The sequence below is a fragment of the Oncorhynchus kisutch genome, linkage group LG6 (assembly GCF_002021735.2).
Source record: "Oncorhynchus kisutch isolate 150728-3 linkage group LG6, Okis_V2, whole genome shotgun sequence".
In the NCBI taxonomy this organism is placed as follows: Eukaryota; Metazoa; Chordata; class Actinopteri; order Salmoniformes; family Salmonidae; genus Oncorhynchus; species Oncorhynchus kisutch.
In genome coordinates, this window is record NC_034179.2 from 30087866 (window position 1) to 30100013 (window position 12148).

The following is a 12148-nucleotide window of genomic DNA, read 5'->3' on the forward strand; positions in this document are numbered from 1 at the left end:
TTCAAGTCCGGGCTTTGTCTGGGACACTCAAGGACATTGAACGACTTTTCCTGAAGCCACTCCTGGTGTTGTCTTGGCTGTGTGCTTAAGGTCATTGTCCTGTTGGAAGGTGAACATTTGTCCCAGTCTGAGGTCCTGAGCGGTCTGGAGCAGGTTTTCATCACGGATCTCTCTGTACTTTGCTCCGTTCATCTTTCCCTCGATCCTGACTTACTTACTGACTTTATTGTCCTCGTGTGGAAATTTTGTTGCAGTGTCATGTACACATTTAAAGTAGCATTTAAATACAAAACAAAAATGACAATACAACTTACTGACTAGTCTTCTAGTCCCTGCCACTGAAAACATCCCCACAGCATGATGCTGCCACCACCATGCTTCACCATAGGGATGGTGCGAGGTTTCCTCCAGATGTGATGGCTTGCAGTCTGGCCACTCTACCATAAAGGCCTGATTGGTGGAGTGCTGCAGAGATGGTTGTCTTTCTGGAATATTCTGCCATCTCCACAGAGGACCTCCCTGACCAAGGCCATTCTCCCCCGATTGCTCAGTTTGGCCAGGCGGCTAGCTATAGGTAGAGTTGGTGTTTCCAACCTTCTTCCATTTAAGGATGATGGAGGCAATTGTGTTCTTGGGGACATTCAATGCTGCAGACATTTTTTGGTACCCTTCCCCAGATCTGTGCCTCGACCCAATCCTGTCTCGGGCGCTCTATGGTTAATTCCTTCGACCTCACGGCTTGGTTTTTGATCTGACATGCAATGTCAACTGGGATCTTACAAAGACAGATGTATGCCTTTCCAAATGATGTCCAATCAATCGAATTTACCAGGTGGATTCCAATCAAGTTGAAGAAACATCTCAAGAATGATCAATGGAAACAGGATGCACCTGAGCTCAATTTCGAGTCTCATAGCAAAAGGTCTGAATACTTATGTAAATAAGGTATTTCTGTTTTTTATTTTTAATGCATTTGCAAAAATGTCTAAAAACCTATTATGGTGTATTGTGTGTAGATAACGTAACAATGTGGATAAAGTCAAGGGGTCTGAATACTTTCCAAATGCACTGTAGCCAGTCTTCCTGAAATAATTGACTTTTTACTTTATAATGAACACACAAGGACACAATGTATATTTTGGGTATTTTAATATTGGTTTGAAAAGTTGTATTTAAAGTGAGATAGCTTTTGATAATATATACTGAACAAAAATCTAAACGCAACATGCAACTATTTCAAAGATTTTACTGAGTTACAGTTCATATAAGGAAATCAGTCAAATGAAATAAATTAATTATACCCTAATCTATGGATTTCACATGACTGGGCTGGGCGCAGCCATGGGTGGGCCTGGAAGGGCATAAGCCCACCCACTTGGGAGCAAGGCACAGCCAATCAGAATGCATTTCCCCCCTCAAAAGGGCTTTATTACAGACAGAAATACTCCTCAGTTTCATCAGTTGTCCGGGTGGCTGGTCTCAGGTGAAGAAGCCAGATGTGGAGGTCCTGAGCTGGCGTGGTTACAAGTGGTCTGCGATTGTGAGGCAGGTTGGATGTACAGCCAAATTCTCTAAAACAACGTTGGAGGCGGTTTATGGTAAAGAAATGAACATTCAATACTTTACATGTTGCGTTTATATTTTTGTTCAGTATACACACCTTCGAATGGTTTGTACCTCCTTTTACAGCAAAATGTTCCTATGCTACCAACTGCAAGTGTATATTGCTGCGTTGATGTAAAGCATCTCCGGTGGTCAACCAATTACTGTACTATGGATTTGACTGAAACAATGCTAACTGGCTGACACCTCTAATCTGGAGATGATGCACTCAGATATGAGACGGGTCTCATTGGTCCTCCATTGATGGACCCCTCCCCTTCTTGTGAGCCGAAGCCAGTGTCCTGTGAGCTGCTGCTGCCGGTCGGGGAAGGAACCACCTTCTCCCCCAGGATATTCACCCCAGCCCTGGCAGTATTCTCCACCACCACCATGCCAGCCTTGGCAGCCTTCCTCTCAGTCACATTCTCCTCGACTGCCCTCCCCTCCCCCTTATTCCACCTCTCTGCCACGTTGATCTTCCCCACCACTCTTTTCTCCTTTAGTTCCATTGCTTTGACCTTCCTCTCTACCTCTTTCACATCTTCCAATCCCATGTCTACTTTACCTTCATTCCCACATCCTCCCATTTCATTAACTGTTTTGTCACCTACCTTTTTCCCTTTGTCTTTCACTTCCATCCTTACTTCTGCCTTACTGGCCTCTCCCTCCACCCTTTTCTCCACCATCTCATTGGTGCGTGCCTTATTTATCCCCTTCTCCCCCTTCCCGTCACTGTTGCCTCTCCTTTCCATCTCGTGCTCTGTCTCCTTTACCATTTCTTCCACTCTTACCTCTCCCTTTCCTCCATTTTCCATGTTCTGCTCTGACTCCTTCACTACCTCCTCCACCCTTCTCTCTCCCAACCTTCCATCAACTCTCCCCTCCTCCATCTTCACAACATCCATGTCTCCTACCTGTTTCGTCCCCTCTGCTCCATCTAGCCCCACATCCACCTTTACTTCCTGTTTGACCACCATCCCTCCATCCTTTGCCTCCTCTTCCATCTCCACTTTTTTGTCTAGTCCCATTGCTGTCCTTCCATCCTTTCCTATCTCCACCTTTCTGTCGTGTTCCACCTCCATCCCTTTGTCATCTAGCATCACCACTGCTCCAGCCTTCTCTTCCGCTACTTTTCCCTGTTGTCCCACCTCCACAGTCACCCGTAGAGGTGCGTGTTTGTTGTCCAGCCTGTTGTCGAACCCCCTGAAGTTGTTCTTGGCTCCCATGATGTATTTCCCCAGGATGGAGGAGCCATCAGTGTTGGGGATGTCTCCTGCAGCCTGGCCAGAGTCCACCAGAACCTGCATGATGGCCTTCATCTCAGCATGCAGCCTGCCCACCACTTTGTTTAGCTCTGTGATCCGATTACCCACATCTGAGGAGGTAAGAACAGACCAAACCAATGACACTGAATGCACCACAATGCTATTTACATACATACAGTACTAAACAGAGTATGCGTGTGTGAGGCCAAGTCAGTACTTCCTCTCTGTTTAACTGACCTTTAACACATAAACATGTCTTAACTGAAGACTTGAAGGCCCTAAGGCTGGGTCAGGAAACATGATGTGTTACCTTTTCTCTTGGTCTCCTCAAACTTCCGACGTTCAGACTCAATGTAGCGCTGCACCAGAGCCCGTATCACCTGCTGGCGATAAGGTATCTGGTTCTCCCCCGACCCTCCACCATCCACCTCCTTCCCGTTCGACTGGACAACGAAGGGAACAGACACATTCTCATTGGTCTGCATTCTGTATGTCAAGGCCATGTCAAATGAGCTGAGGTGGAGTTCTTACCATGGAGGTTATGGGGGGATAGTCTGGTGTCGAGTTCAAAGTACAACAGCAGCAGATCTGACGAAAAATACCCCTGGGATAAACATGAAAACAGGAAATATGAGACGAAACTGACCTTTGAGATAGAGGTTGTTCTATTGTAGGTAGAGGAAGTTGGCTGTATAACAGTATAACCTACCGTAGGGCTCTCCAACCCTGTTCCTGGAGAGCAACCGTTCTGTAAGTTTTCACTCCAACCCTAATCTAGCACACCTGATTCTAATAATTATCTGGTTGATAAGCTGAACCAGGTTAGTTATAACTGGGGTTAGAGCGAACACTTACAGAAGGGTAGCTCTCTAGGAACTGGGTTGGAGACCCCTGACCTACCGTATGAGGTAGAAAAAGGCCTTAGGTGAGGGGATGATGTTGAAGGGGACGGGCATAGTGAGACCTTCTCGGAAGTAACTCAGATAGAGCTTGGATCGGGCAAATTTCCACTCAACGTCAGCATCATCCTGAGAGAGGACAGGTACAGAAATCAGCAGTCAGTGCACATTCTAGAATCCCTTCTAAACTTTACTGTGTAATCATAAAGGTCTAGAGTTTGAGCTTTGAAACAGTTTTATCTGCTACAGTGGAATGCAGTTTCTTCCATTCAAAGGCATCTGTCCTGCCCTTGAGGTGGACCAACTGAGAGCCAAGTTTCCTGAGTGAAATCTTTCTCACCTCAATCTTCTGGAAGGAGTTGGTGATCATTGCAATGAGCATGTTGAGTAGCACGATCACAATCACCAGGGTGAAGATGCCGTAAAGGATTCTGCCCACAAACTCTGCAACCACAAACTCAGGCATGTCCACATAGTCCTGGTTGGCCACCCCAAACATGGTCCAGAACAGGAAACGAAAGGTCTCGTTAAACCTAAGGAATGGAGTTAGGGTCGGGAGGTTTATGATTGTCATAATGATTTAATGAGATAATTATGGAGCTATGTAGTTAAGTATAGTTTACTTTAAAATATGATTTACCTTCCAAGATATGGTTGGGTGACATAAGGAACATAGATGTTATTGATACCACAGAGGAAAGCAGTTCCAATAATCATCAATATGAACATGAACCTAGGGATAGAAAAGAGACTCGTATCTATCAACCAACCAATATTGGTTCATTTTGTGAGGAAAACAGCACAATCACATACAGACAGTACCTCACAGTATATATTGCACAACATCTCAGTGGACAGCATAGCCTGAGCATTTCATCCTACCTCATCATGTCATCGATCATCTTCCCTATGGAGATCTGGAGTGTACCCAGGGACTCCTGTGCAGGCAGGATGTAGGCCAAGCGGGTGAAGCTCAGCATACTGGTCACTGCAAACAGTACCTCAGCTATGAGCTGGGGGTCCTCCTGATGCCAGTCCTGGCGCACTACAGGGCAGTGGCAAAGAATATTAGCCAGTTTACCCCAGGAAACATGAACATGTATTGCAGGATTGGGGTCAATTCCATTTCAATTCAGTCAATTCTGGAACAGGAAATAAACTGAAATTCCTGTTTACTTCCTGAATTTAAATGGAATGGACCCCCATCCTGGTAAAACGCCAACTTCAAATCTAACACCATGATAATGACCCAAATCCATGTCTCTGGTTGAATAAAGCCTCCTTCTCTCACCAGTCTGGGTGAAGTAGGCACACTCCTCAGTCCCGTCAGGGGCCTGGCACAGGAAGTGACCTTTGAGCATGATGAGGACACGCAGAGTGAAGGAGGCCAAGTACATGCTGAGCACCATCATGTCCATGCAGTTCCACCAGTCCAGGAAGTAGCTCCGCAGACCTTCAATCCACACCTCCTTACATTCATACCAGAAGAACCCTGTAGATGATAGACAGTACAATATGGAGGACTTGTCACTTGACTGATAACTGCTGTATGCCCAATTGTCAATTTCCCCATTCGACCATAAAGGAAAAACTGTGTAAATATTGGTATTTCAATATTCATAGTAATAACAGAGTCTGTGTTAAGGGAGAAATAGCTAACCCACCGACCACCCACACCATGTGGAATGAGCTGTGCAGAATATTCTGCTGACGCGAAGCAAACTGATCTCTGTACAACTCCATGGTGATGGACTCTCCCAACAATGTGATGAGGAACCACATGTAGGAGGCAGAGTGAAGAAGGAACTTGATCACCGGAATCTTCAGTATCTTTCCCACCTGAGAGAAACACAGTAGAGTACATACAAAGCTAAATCAAATACATGAGAAAATGTACCCATACATCTGCAGGCCCAAGACAGACCCACACAGAGTCACACAAGGCCCATACAACATCACTACCTTTACAGAACTTGAGGCCATCTGACCTTGGACTTGGGTGCAATCCAGTAGACGAGGCAGAGGAGGGGCATGGTGAAGAAGATCCCCACAGACACCAGCAGCTTCCAGGCCGTCTTGCTGCCTCTCCAGCCAGACAGGTTCCCACACCAAATAGAGGACAGCACCTGCTGGCAGATAGGGTGGGCTACAAACTAGAAAGAGAGAAATTCACAAACAGGACATATGGAGAGGAATGCACCTTTCATCTCACTGAACATGTTCAGCAACCCAAATAACGGCACTCAGAATCTAGGTCTATGTACAGTATAAATACCCAGGGATGGTCTTGTCTACTAGCTCCGTATATTACTGTGGCTCTACCTGTTTCTGGTTGCGGTTGACGGCAAGCCTCAGGCGGGTCAGGTTGGGGATGCCCTCCTCGAAGGCCTGCTGGTCAAGGGCGTCCTGGCTTTCATCTCCACAGCTGTTCAGGATGGTGGTGACCTCACTCTGGTTACGGCACATCCCCAGCAGCTCCACCGCAAACTCCTGGCACAGCTCCTCCAGACCCAAGTACTGAGGCTGGGGGAGAGAGAGAACACAAACAATCACGCAGATAAACAATCTAATAGCACTTCACATTACAGCACCGAATAAAATGGTAATGGTATGGTAACAAGTTCTAGTTACTCACAATGAAAACATTTATTTCCCAGGATAGTTATATTCATGTTCACGGGTCATCTCAGTGAACCCAGAACTACATTTGTGCGTCCTTTATGTTTACGTAGTCTGTCCGCGTGAGATTTGTTCCAGGGTAATACACCACATACTTTGTGCAGAGGGACTATATGGGCATAAGTACAAACAGGATCTAACCTTGAACTCGGGTTCCTTCTTGGAGAGTTTGCGTAGCTCCCTGCTGAGGCCGAAGGCACTGAGCATGGCGTCCTCTGAGGTGATGGACAGGTAGGCCCGGCTGGCAATGCCACGGTAGGTGTTGATGCGAGACAGGGAGAACTTCAGCAGGTCATACTGTCGCCCGTTCCTACACTCTAGACAGGCACAGGAGATCTTGTGTGGCCGTGGGATGATGTGGCCCTTCTGGGTCAGCATGGTGACAATCTCATACAGGTCCTTCTGACAGGCCAGGGTCAGCGGGGTCACGCCTGGGGCGAACTGCGAGTCGTCGATAGAGTGGTCGAAGATGGCCAGGGAGAAGGATCGCACATCCATCTTGTTGCCCTTCTCCTGGTCCAGGCGGTCGAGGAGCCTTTTCACCACGCGGGGCTGGTTGGTGTCCACGGCAACAAGCAGAGCTTCATGGATCTGGCGAAAGTCAAACTTGATGCCCTGGAGGAGGGCGTGCATGGTGTCCTCGTTGCCCAGGCGGATGGACAGGTTCAGGGCCTCTCTCCACAGCCGGTCCTCGGAGTCGTCCAGCTGGCGGATGATACCGTCACCAGTATTCAGCAGGCCACACACCATCACTATGTTCCCCTCCTGGATGGCACTGATCAGCTCCAGAGGGAAGCGCATCTTCTTGTTCACTATCTCCCGCCATTGCTCCGGCTAAAACCACAAGGAGAGGAGCTTATTGCTTTAATGTCTCCAAATCTAAATGACATTAATCCAAACTAGAATCCTTAGTTGCTACATCAATTTTTTTTATGTATAAATTTATGATATATACCCATTGATTCTGGAAGAAAATGACTTATAACTGCCTCATGAGCTTAGTTCTACTATCGTACCCCATCAGAACCCTAAATATGAGCTTGTTTTACTCCTGTTTGTAAACAACGTAAATGTAAACAATCACTGTATATCTTCAAAACATAGTAAAAACTATACATTTGATATCATGGGTAATCAGTCCTTACGTGCATAGCTCCGTCTATACATTTGATATCATGGGTAATCAGTCCTTAAGTGCATAGCTCCGTCTATACATTTGATATCATGGGTAATCAGTCCTTAAGTGCATAGCTCCGTCTATACATTTGATATCATGGGTAATCAGTCCTTACGTGCATAGCTCCGTCTATACATTTGATATCATGGGTAGTCAGTCCTTACGTGCATAGCTCCGTCTATACATTTGATATCATGGGTAATCAGTCCTTAAGTGCATAGCTCCGTCTATACATTTGATATCATGGGTAATCAGTCCGTGCATAGCTCTGTCTATACATTTGATATCATGGGTAATCAGTCCTTACGTGCATAGCTCCGTCTATACATTTGGGGGTGGTTACATTTCTCCATCCAAATCCCTTAACTTTTTTGCTAAACAGGGGTGTGGAAAATGCTTTGTTATTGATTCCAATTAAAGATTCTAGCTTTAATTAATGCAAATGTTTATTATACAATAGGACACAAATCACTAATAATTTGTCTGCCCTGGGTAGCCTAAACAAGAACATTGACATTCATAAATGGGATTACCAAGCAGGTATTATACAGTAGGACAATTGCATTATAATGCAATTAATAATTTAGCTCCTTGGATGTGAAAAAAAAATCACTTTACAAATTAAATGAATTATTATCTGAGCATTTAACAGGAATACATACTATGAGAACATAAGTAGAAAACATGTCATATTATTTTGAGGCCCATCCCTAGATAGAATGGAAAGATATCGCCAAGACCATCAGTGATAATGGTTTCTATTCTAGTACATCTGATCATATTCATTCCCAATGCCCTTTTCTTTCATTATTTGCATACAACAAATATTTGCATATTTTTAATCGTTTGTAGAGCACTTTGGGTTGCAACGTGCAAATAATGTAAGAAAGGAGCTTTACAATTGAAGTTTATTAGAGTATTATAAGCAGACAAATTCTATTACATAATTGTTTTTATTATGTTAGAATACAGACACATTTCAAATCGATTTCTTAACATCATCTTTCTTTTCTATGAAAAGTTTTTCAAATACACTCACTGTGAGGTTTTCCATGTTTCTTCAGGAAAATTGACCAATAATGGAGTAATTGTCCCTAGTGTGAAGATGACCTCACATTATTGGTGGAAATCCAAGCTCCCCGGTTATTCTTGAGGCTGAGAAGAGTAGACGAGAACGGCAGTGGGCTCCGCTGACTGCTGTTTTGGGCTCCGTCAGTGTGCAGAAAATGGATCACTGTGGTCATGTGCTCTCGGCTGACTACACAGAGCTAGGTTAGAATGACTCCCCACAAACCAAATAACACATCTCTACTACCCTGGGACAGGACCAATTAAAAAGCAACCATTTCAGTGTGTTTCATGCCTGGCTAGGCCCAAACCAGGCAGTGGCCCTTGCCTTCCTTACCAAGCCTCTATTAAAATGAACACTGCAATGCTCCCCAGTGGAAACGCTGCAGGTGAGATGGCTGTTAACTAACAGGTAGCAGCAGTCATTAAAGTTCCCCGTGGGACAAGTTCAGAGTGGTGAAAAAAAACAAGGAGCCGCCAACAAGACAAGATAAATCAATGAATTGAATTGATTATTCAGATTATGATTGATTACTTCCGAAAGAAATGTACTGAACACAGTCTATTGTTGTTGTTTATACTATACAATATGTAATAGATAATCATTAGCAGACATATGTAAACAGTACAAGAAAGAACAAACTGAGCCTTCAATGAGCTCAGGAGAGAACCAAACACTCAGAGCAGAGTGGGGAATAAAGGGAGGCAGAGAGAGATTATTTTCAACGAGTATATATCTACAGAACTAGTCAGTAAAATACAAATGTACATGCAGTATATTAAAAACAATAGCATATCCACGTTTGCAGCACTGTCCACTAGATAAAAGCAGAAACATGTAAATATTCAATGCAGTCATTCCTAGTCCACCCATTTGACATTGGAGTCCACGTGGTCTCCATCTGGTGGTAGGACAGAGGGAACCTGAAGGAGCAGAAAGGGCAGTAGTGTTGTCATGATACCAACATTTTTACAAACGATACCAAGTAGTATCGCAAATACCACAGTGAAAGAAAAAAAAATTGGCCTAGCATCCTGTTCGCCCCGTCCCCCGGCCGCTTGTTCACATTTTCTAAACGTTCTCAAAAAACCTGCTCACTGAAATGTACACTTCTACTCAATACAACACATTGAATTTAACTTCACACTGTTCAGTATATAATAGGATACTGCATAGAATGGGTGATTTGCTTATTTGTGCAAAGACCTACCTGTGATTTGGCTGGAGGAATGGGAGGAAGGAATATACAAGCATGTCATTGTGTCAGTAAGGGGAAAACACTGAATTAAAGCTTTACGCTTCAGTTAACACAGACACACTCCCTCTGTCTACCTCACTTTCATAAACACACACACCTCTCTCTCGTTAGGCACCATTCAGAATTGAAGGAGCGCAATAAATAAATCAAGTTTTAATATAGTTTAGGCTTATATTAGACCTATATGAATCCTACCTTTGAAACACATCTCTTGAGTAGCAAACACTTTGTCTTTCTTCCTGTGCCAATCAAATTTGCCAAAACCTACTGTCAAGTTACCAAGTTGTTAGATAGCTAGGTAACATGACTTAACAACGTTGTTTGTTATCAAATCAATAATTAGCGACCCAGGATTAGTTTAAAACGGCTTGAAGCATGGTTTAGGCTAGAGAAAAGCTGTTCTTTGCTGTAAAGCTGCAAGTGTAACCGTAAAGCTTCCGTACCTCTCCTCACCCCTACCTGGGCTCGAACCAGAGACCCTCTGCACACATCAACAACTGACACACACGAAGCATCGTTACCAAGCGCTCCACAAAAGCCGCGGCCCTTGCAGAGCAAGGGGAACAACTACTTCAAGGTCTCAGAGCGAGTGACGTCACCTATTGAAACACTATTAGCGCACACCACCGCTAACTAGCTAGCCATTTCACATTGGTTACACTAGAATGGCAAGGACCGGCCCTAGGCCCACCCACTGGGGAGCCAGGCCCAGCCAATCAGATTGATTTATCCACAAGAGGGCTTTATTACAGAAAGATATACTCCTGACCACCTTCCACCCTCACCTCAAACAATCTCGCAGGTGTAGAAGCCGGACGTGAAGGTCCTGGGCTGGCGTGGTTACACGGTTGTGAGGCCAGTTGGAAGTACTGCCAAATTCTCTACAACGGCTTATGGTAGAGAAATGAACATTGAATTCTCTGGCAACAGCTCTGGTAGACATTCCTGCAGTCAGCATGCCAATTGCACCCTCCCCCAAAACTTGAGACATCTGTGGCATTGTGTTGTGTGACAACTGCACATTTTAATGTGGCCTTTTATAGTCCCCAGCAGTAGGCGCACCTGTTTAATGATCTCACACCTGTCACGTGGATGGATTATCTTGTCAAAGGAGAAACGCTCACAAACAGGGATGTAAACAAATGTGTGCACAGAATTTGAGAGAAATAAGCTTTTTGGGCATCTGGAAATTTTATGGGATTTTTTTATTTCAGCTCATGAAACATGGGACCAACACTTCACCTGTTGCGTTGATATTTTTGTTCAGTGTAAAAAGACTGACGGCGGAATAGACACGCATGAAGAGCGGACAGAGAGAAGCAGGTGAGCAAAAGCCCATTTATGCTTGATCCGAAAATGTGGTCGGAAGGTGTGAATCGTCATAAGCCTCTCAAATTTTGTAACAATGTGCAGGGCTCCATATAGACCTCCTTCTGTGTTTGCAAACATTGATGCACGAGGGCAATTCATGCAAGTTGGTGGCAGAACATGGGGAGTTCTTATAGAATGCCAGCAAATATGCCTCAATTTACGTGTTGTTTATGAGTGCATTTCACATTACTTTTGGATTATAATTAGATTTTAAAGCTTGTATAAATATCCTGCTTAATATAATGTTTGTGTCATCATCACAAATCCACTGCGTTATACTTAAGGGGCGGCAGGGTAGCCTAGTGGTTAGAGTGTTGGACTAGTAACTGGAAGGTTGCAAGTTCAAACCCCCGAGCTGACAAGGTACAACAGTAGGTAAACAGGCAGTTAACCCACTGTTCCTAGGTCGTCATTGAAAATAAGAATTTGTTCTTAACTGACTTGCCTAGTTAAATAAAGGTTATAAAAAACACTTAAACTTCAACCAGTAAAATGGCTCTTCGGCTACTTTTGCTACAGCCTATATTAATGAGCGTTTAACATTCAAGCTAACAACGTCTGCATCCAAAATAGTTATTTTGCAGAGATCACAGCCAAATATAATCTTAGCGACTGTTCAAGTAAGAATCATCACATCTTTGTAAGCATATGAGAACCCCAAAAAGTTATTTTGTTTAGAAGTAATAAAAACATAAATCTAGGCTATGTTGAATGGGTACAGATGGCGATAGCTTTCTTACTGCAGCCAAGAGTCTTGCACATCTGTGGGTGATGTCAGTGTGTTGTGTACTGGAAAGGGGTCTATAGCTCCGCATTGACATGATTGGT

The 12148-nt window shown here is 44.2% G+C and overlaps 1 protein-coding gene across 1 annotated transcript; it reads right to left on the reverse strand.

Annotated features, from left to right (window-relative positions):
- Positions 1-1558: 1558 nt before the first annotated feature.
- LOC109891787 (short transient receptor potential channel 2-like) lies at positions 1559-9545 on the reverse strand. Its single transcript, XM_031826570.1, has 13 exons — positions 8662-9545; positions 6587-7279; positions 6089-6289; positions 5755-5919; positions 5431-5605; positions 5058-5258; positions 4649-4811; positions 4407-4499; positions 4107-4299; positions 3768-3895; positions 3399-3471; positions 3178-3310; positions 1559-2977 (listed from the first exon to the last, which is right to left on the reverse strand). The coding sequence occupies exons 1-13, from the start codon at positions 8674-8676 to the stop codon at positions 1812-1814; spliced, it is 3399 nt and encodes a 1132-aa protein (XP_031682430.1). The 5' UTR covers positions 8677-9545; the 3' UTR covers positions 1559-1811.
- Positions 9546-12148: the final 2603 nt, after the last annotated feature.

Bases quoted from the DNA above. Each gene is read 5' to 3' on its own strand.
- LOC109891787 (XM_031826570.1), bottom strand. The intron at 5,606-5,754 runs GTCAGATGGCCT...TGTTTCTCTCAG, and splicing joins GGATTGCACCCAAGTCCAAG to GTGGGAAAGATACTGAAGAT. The intron at 3,472-3,767 runs GTAGGTCAGGGG...TGTTTATCCCAG, and splicing joins GCCTTTTTCTACCTCATACG to GGGTATTTTTCGTCAGATCT.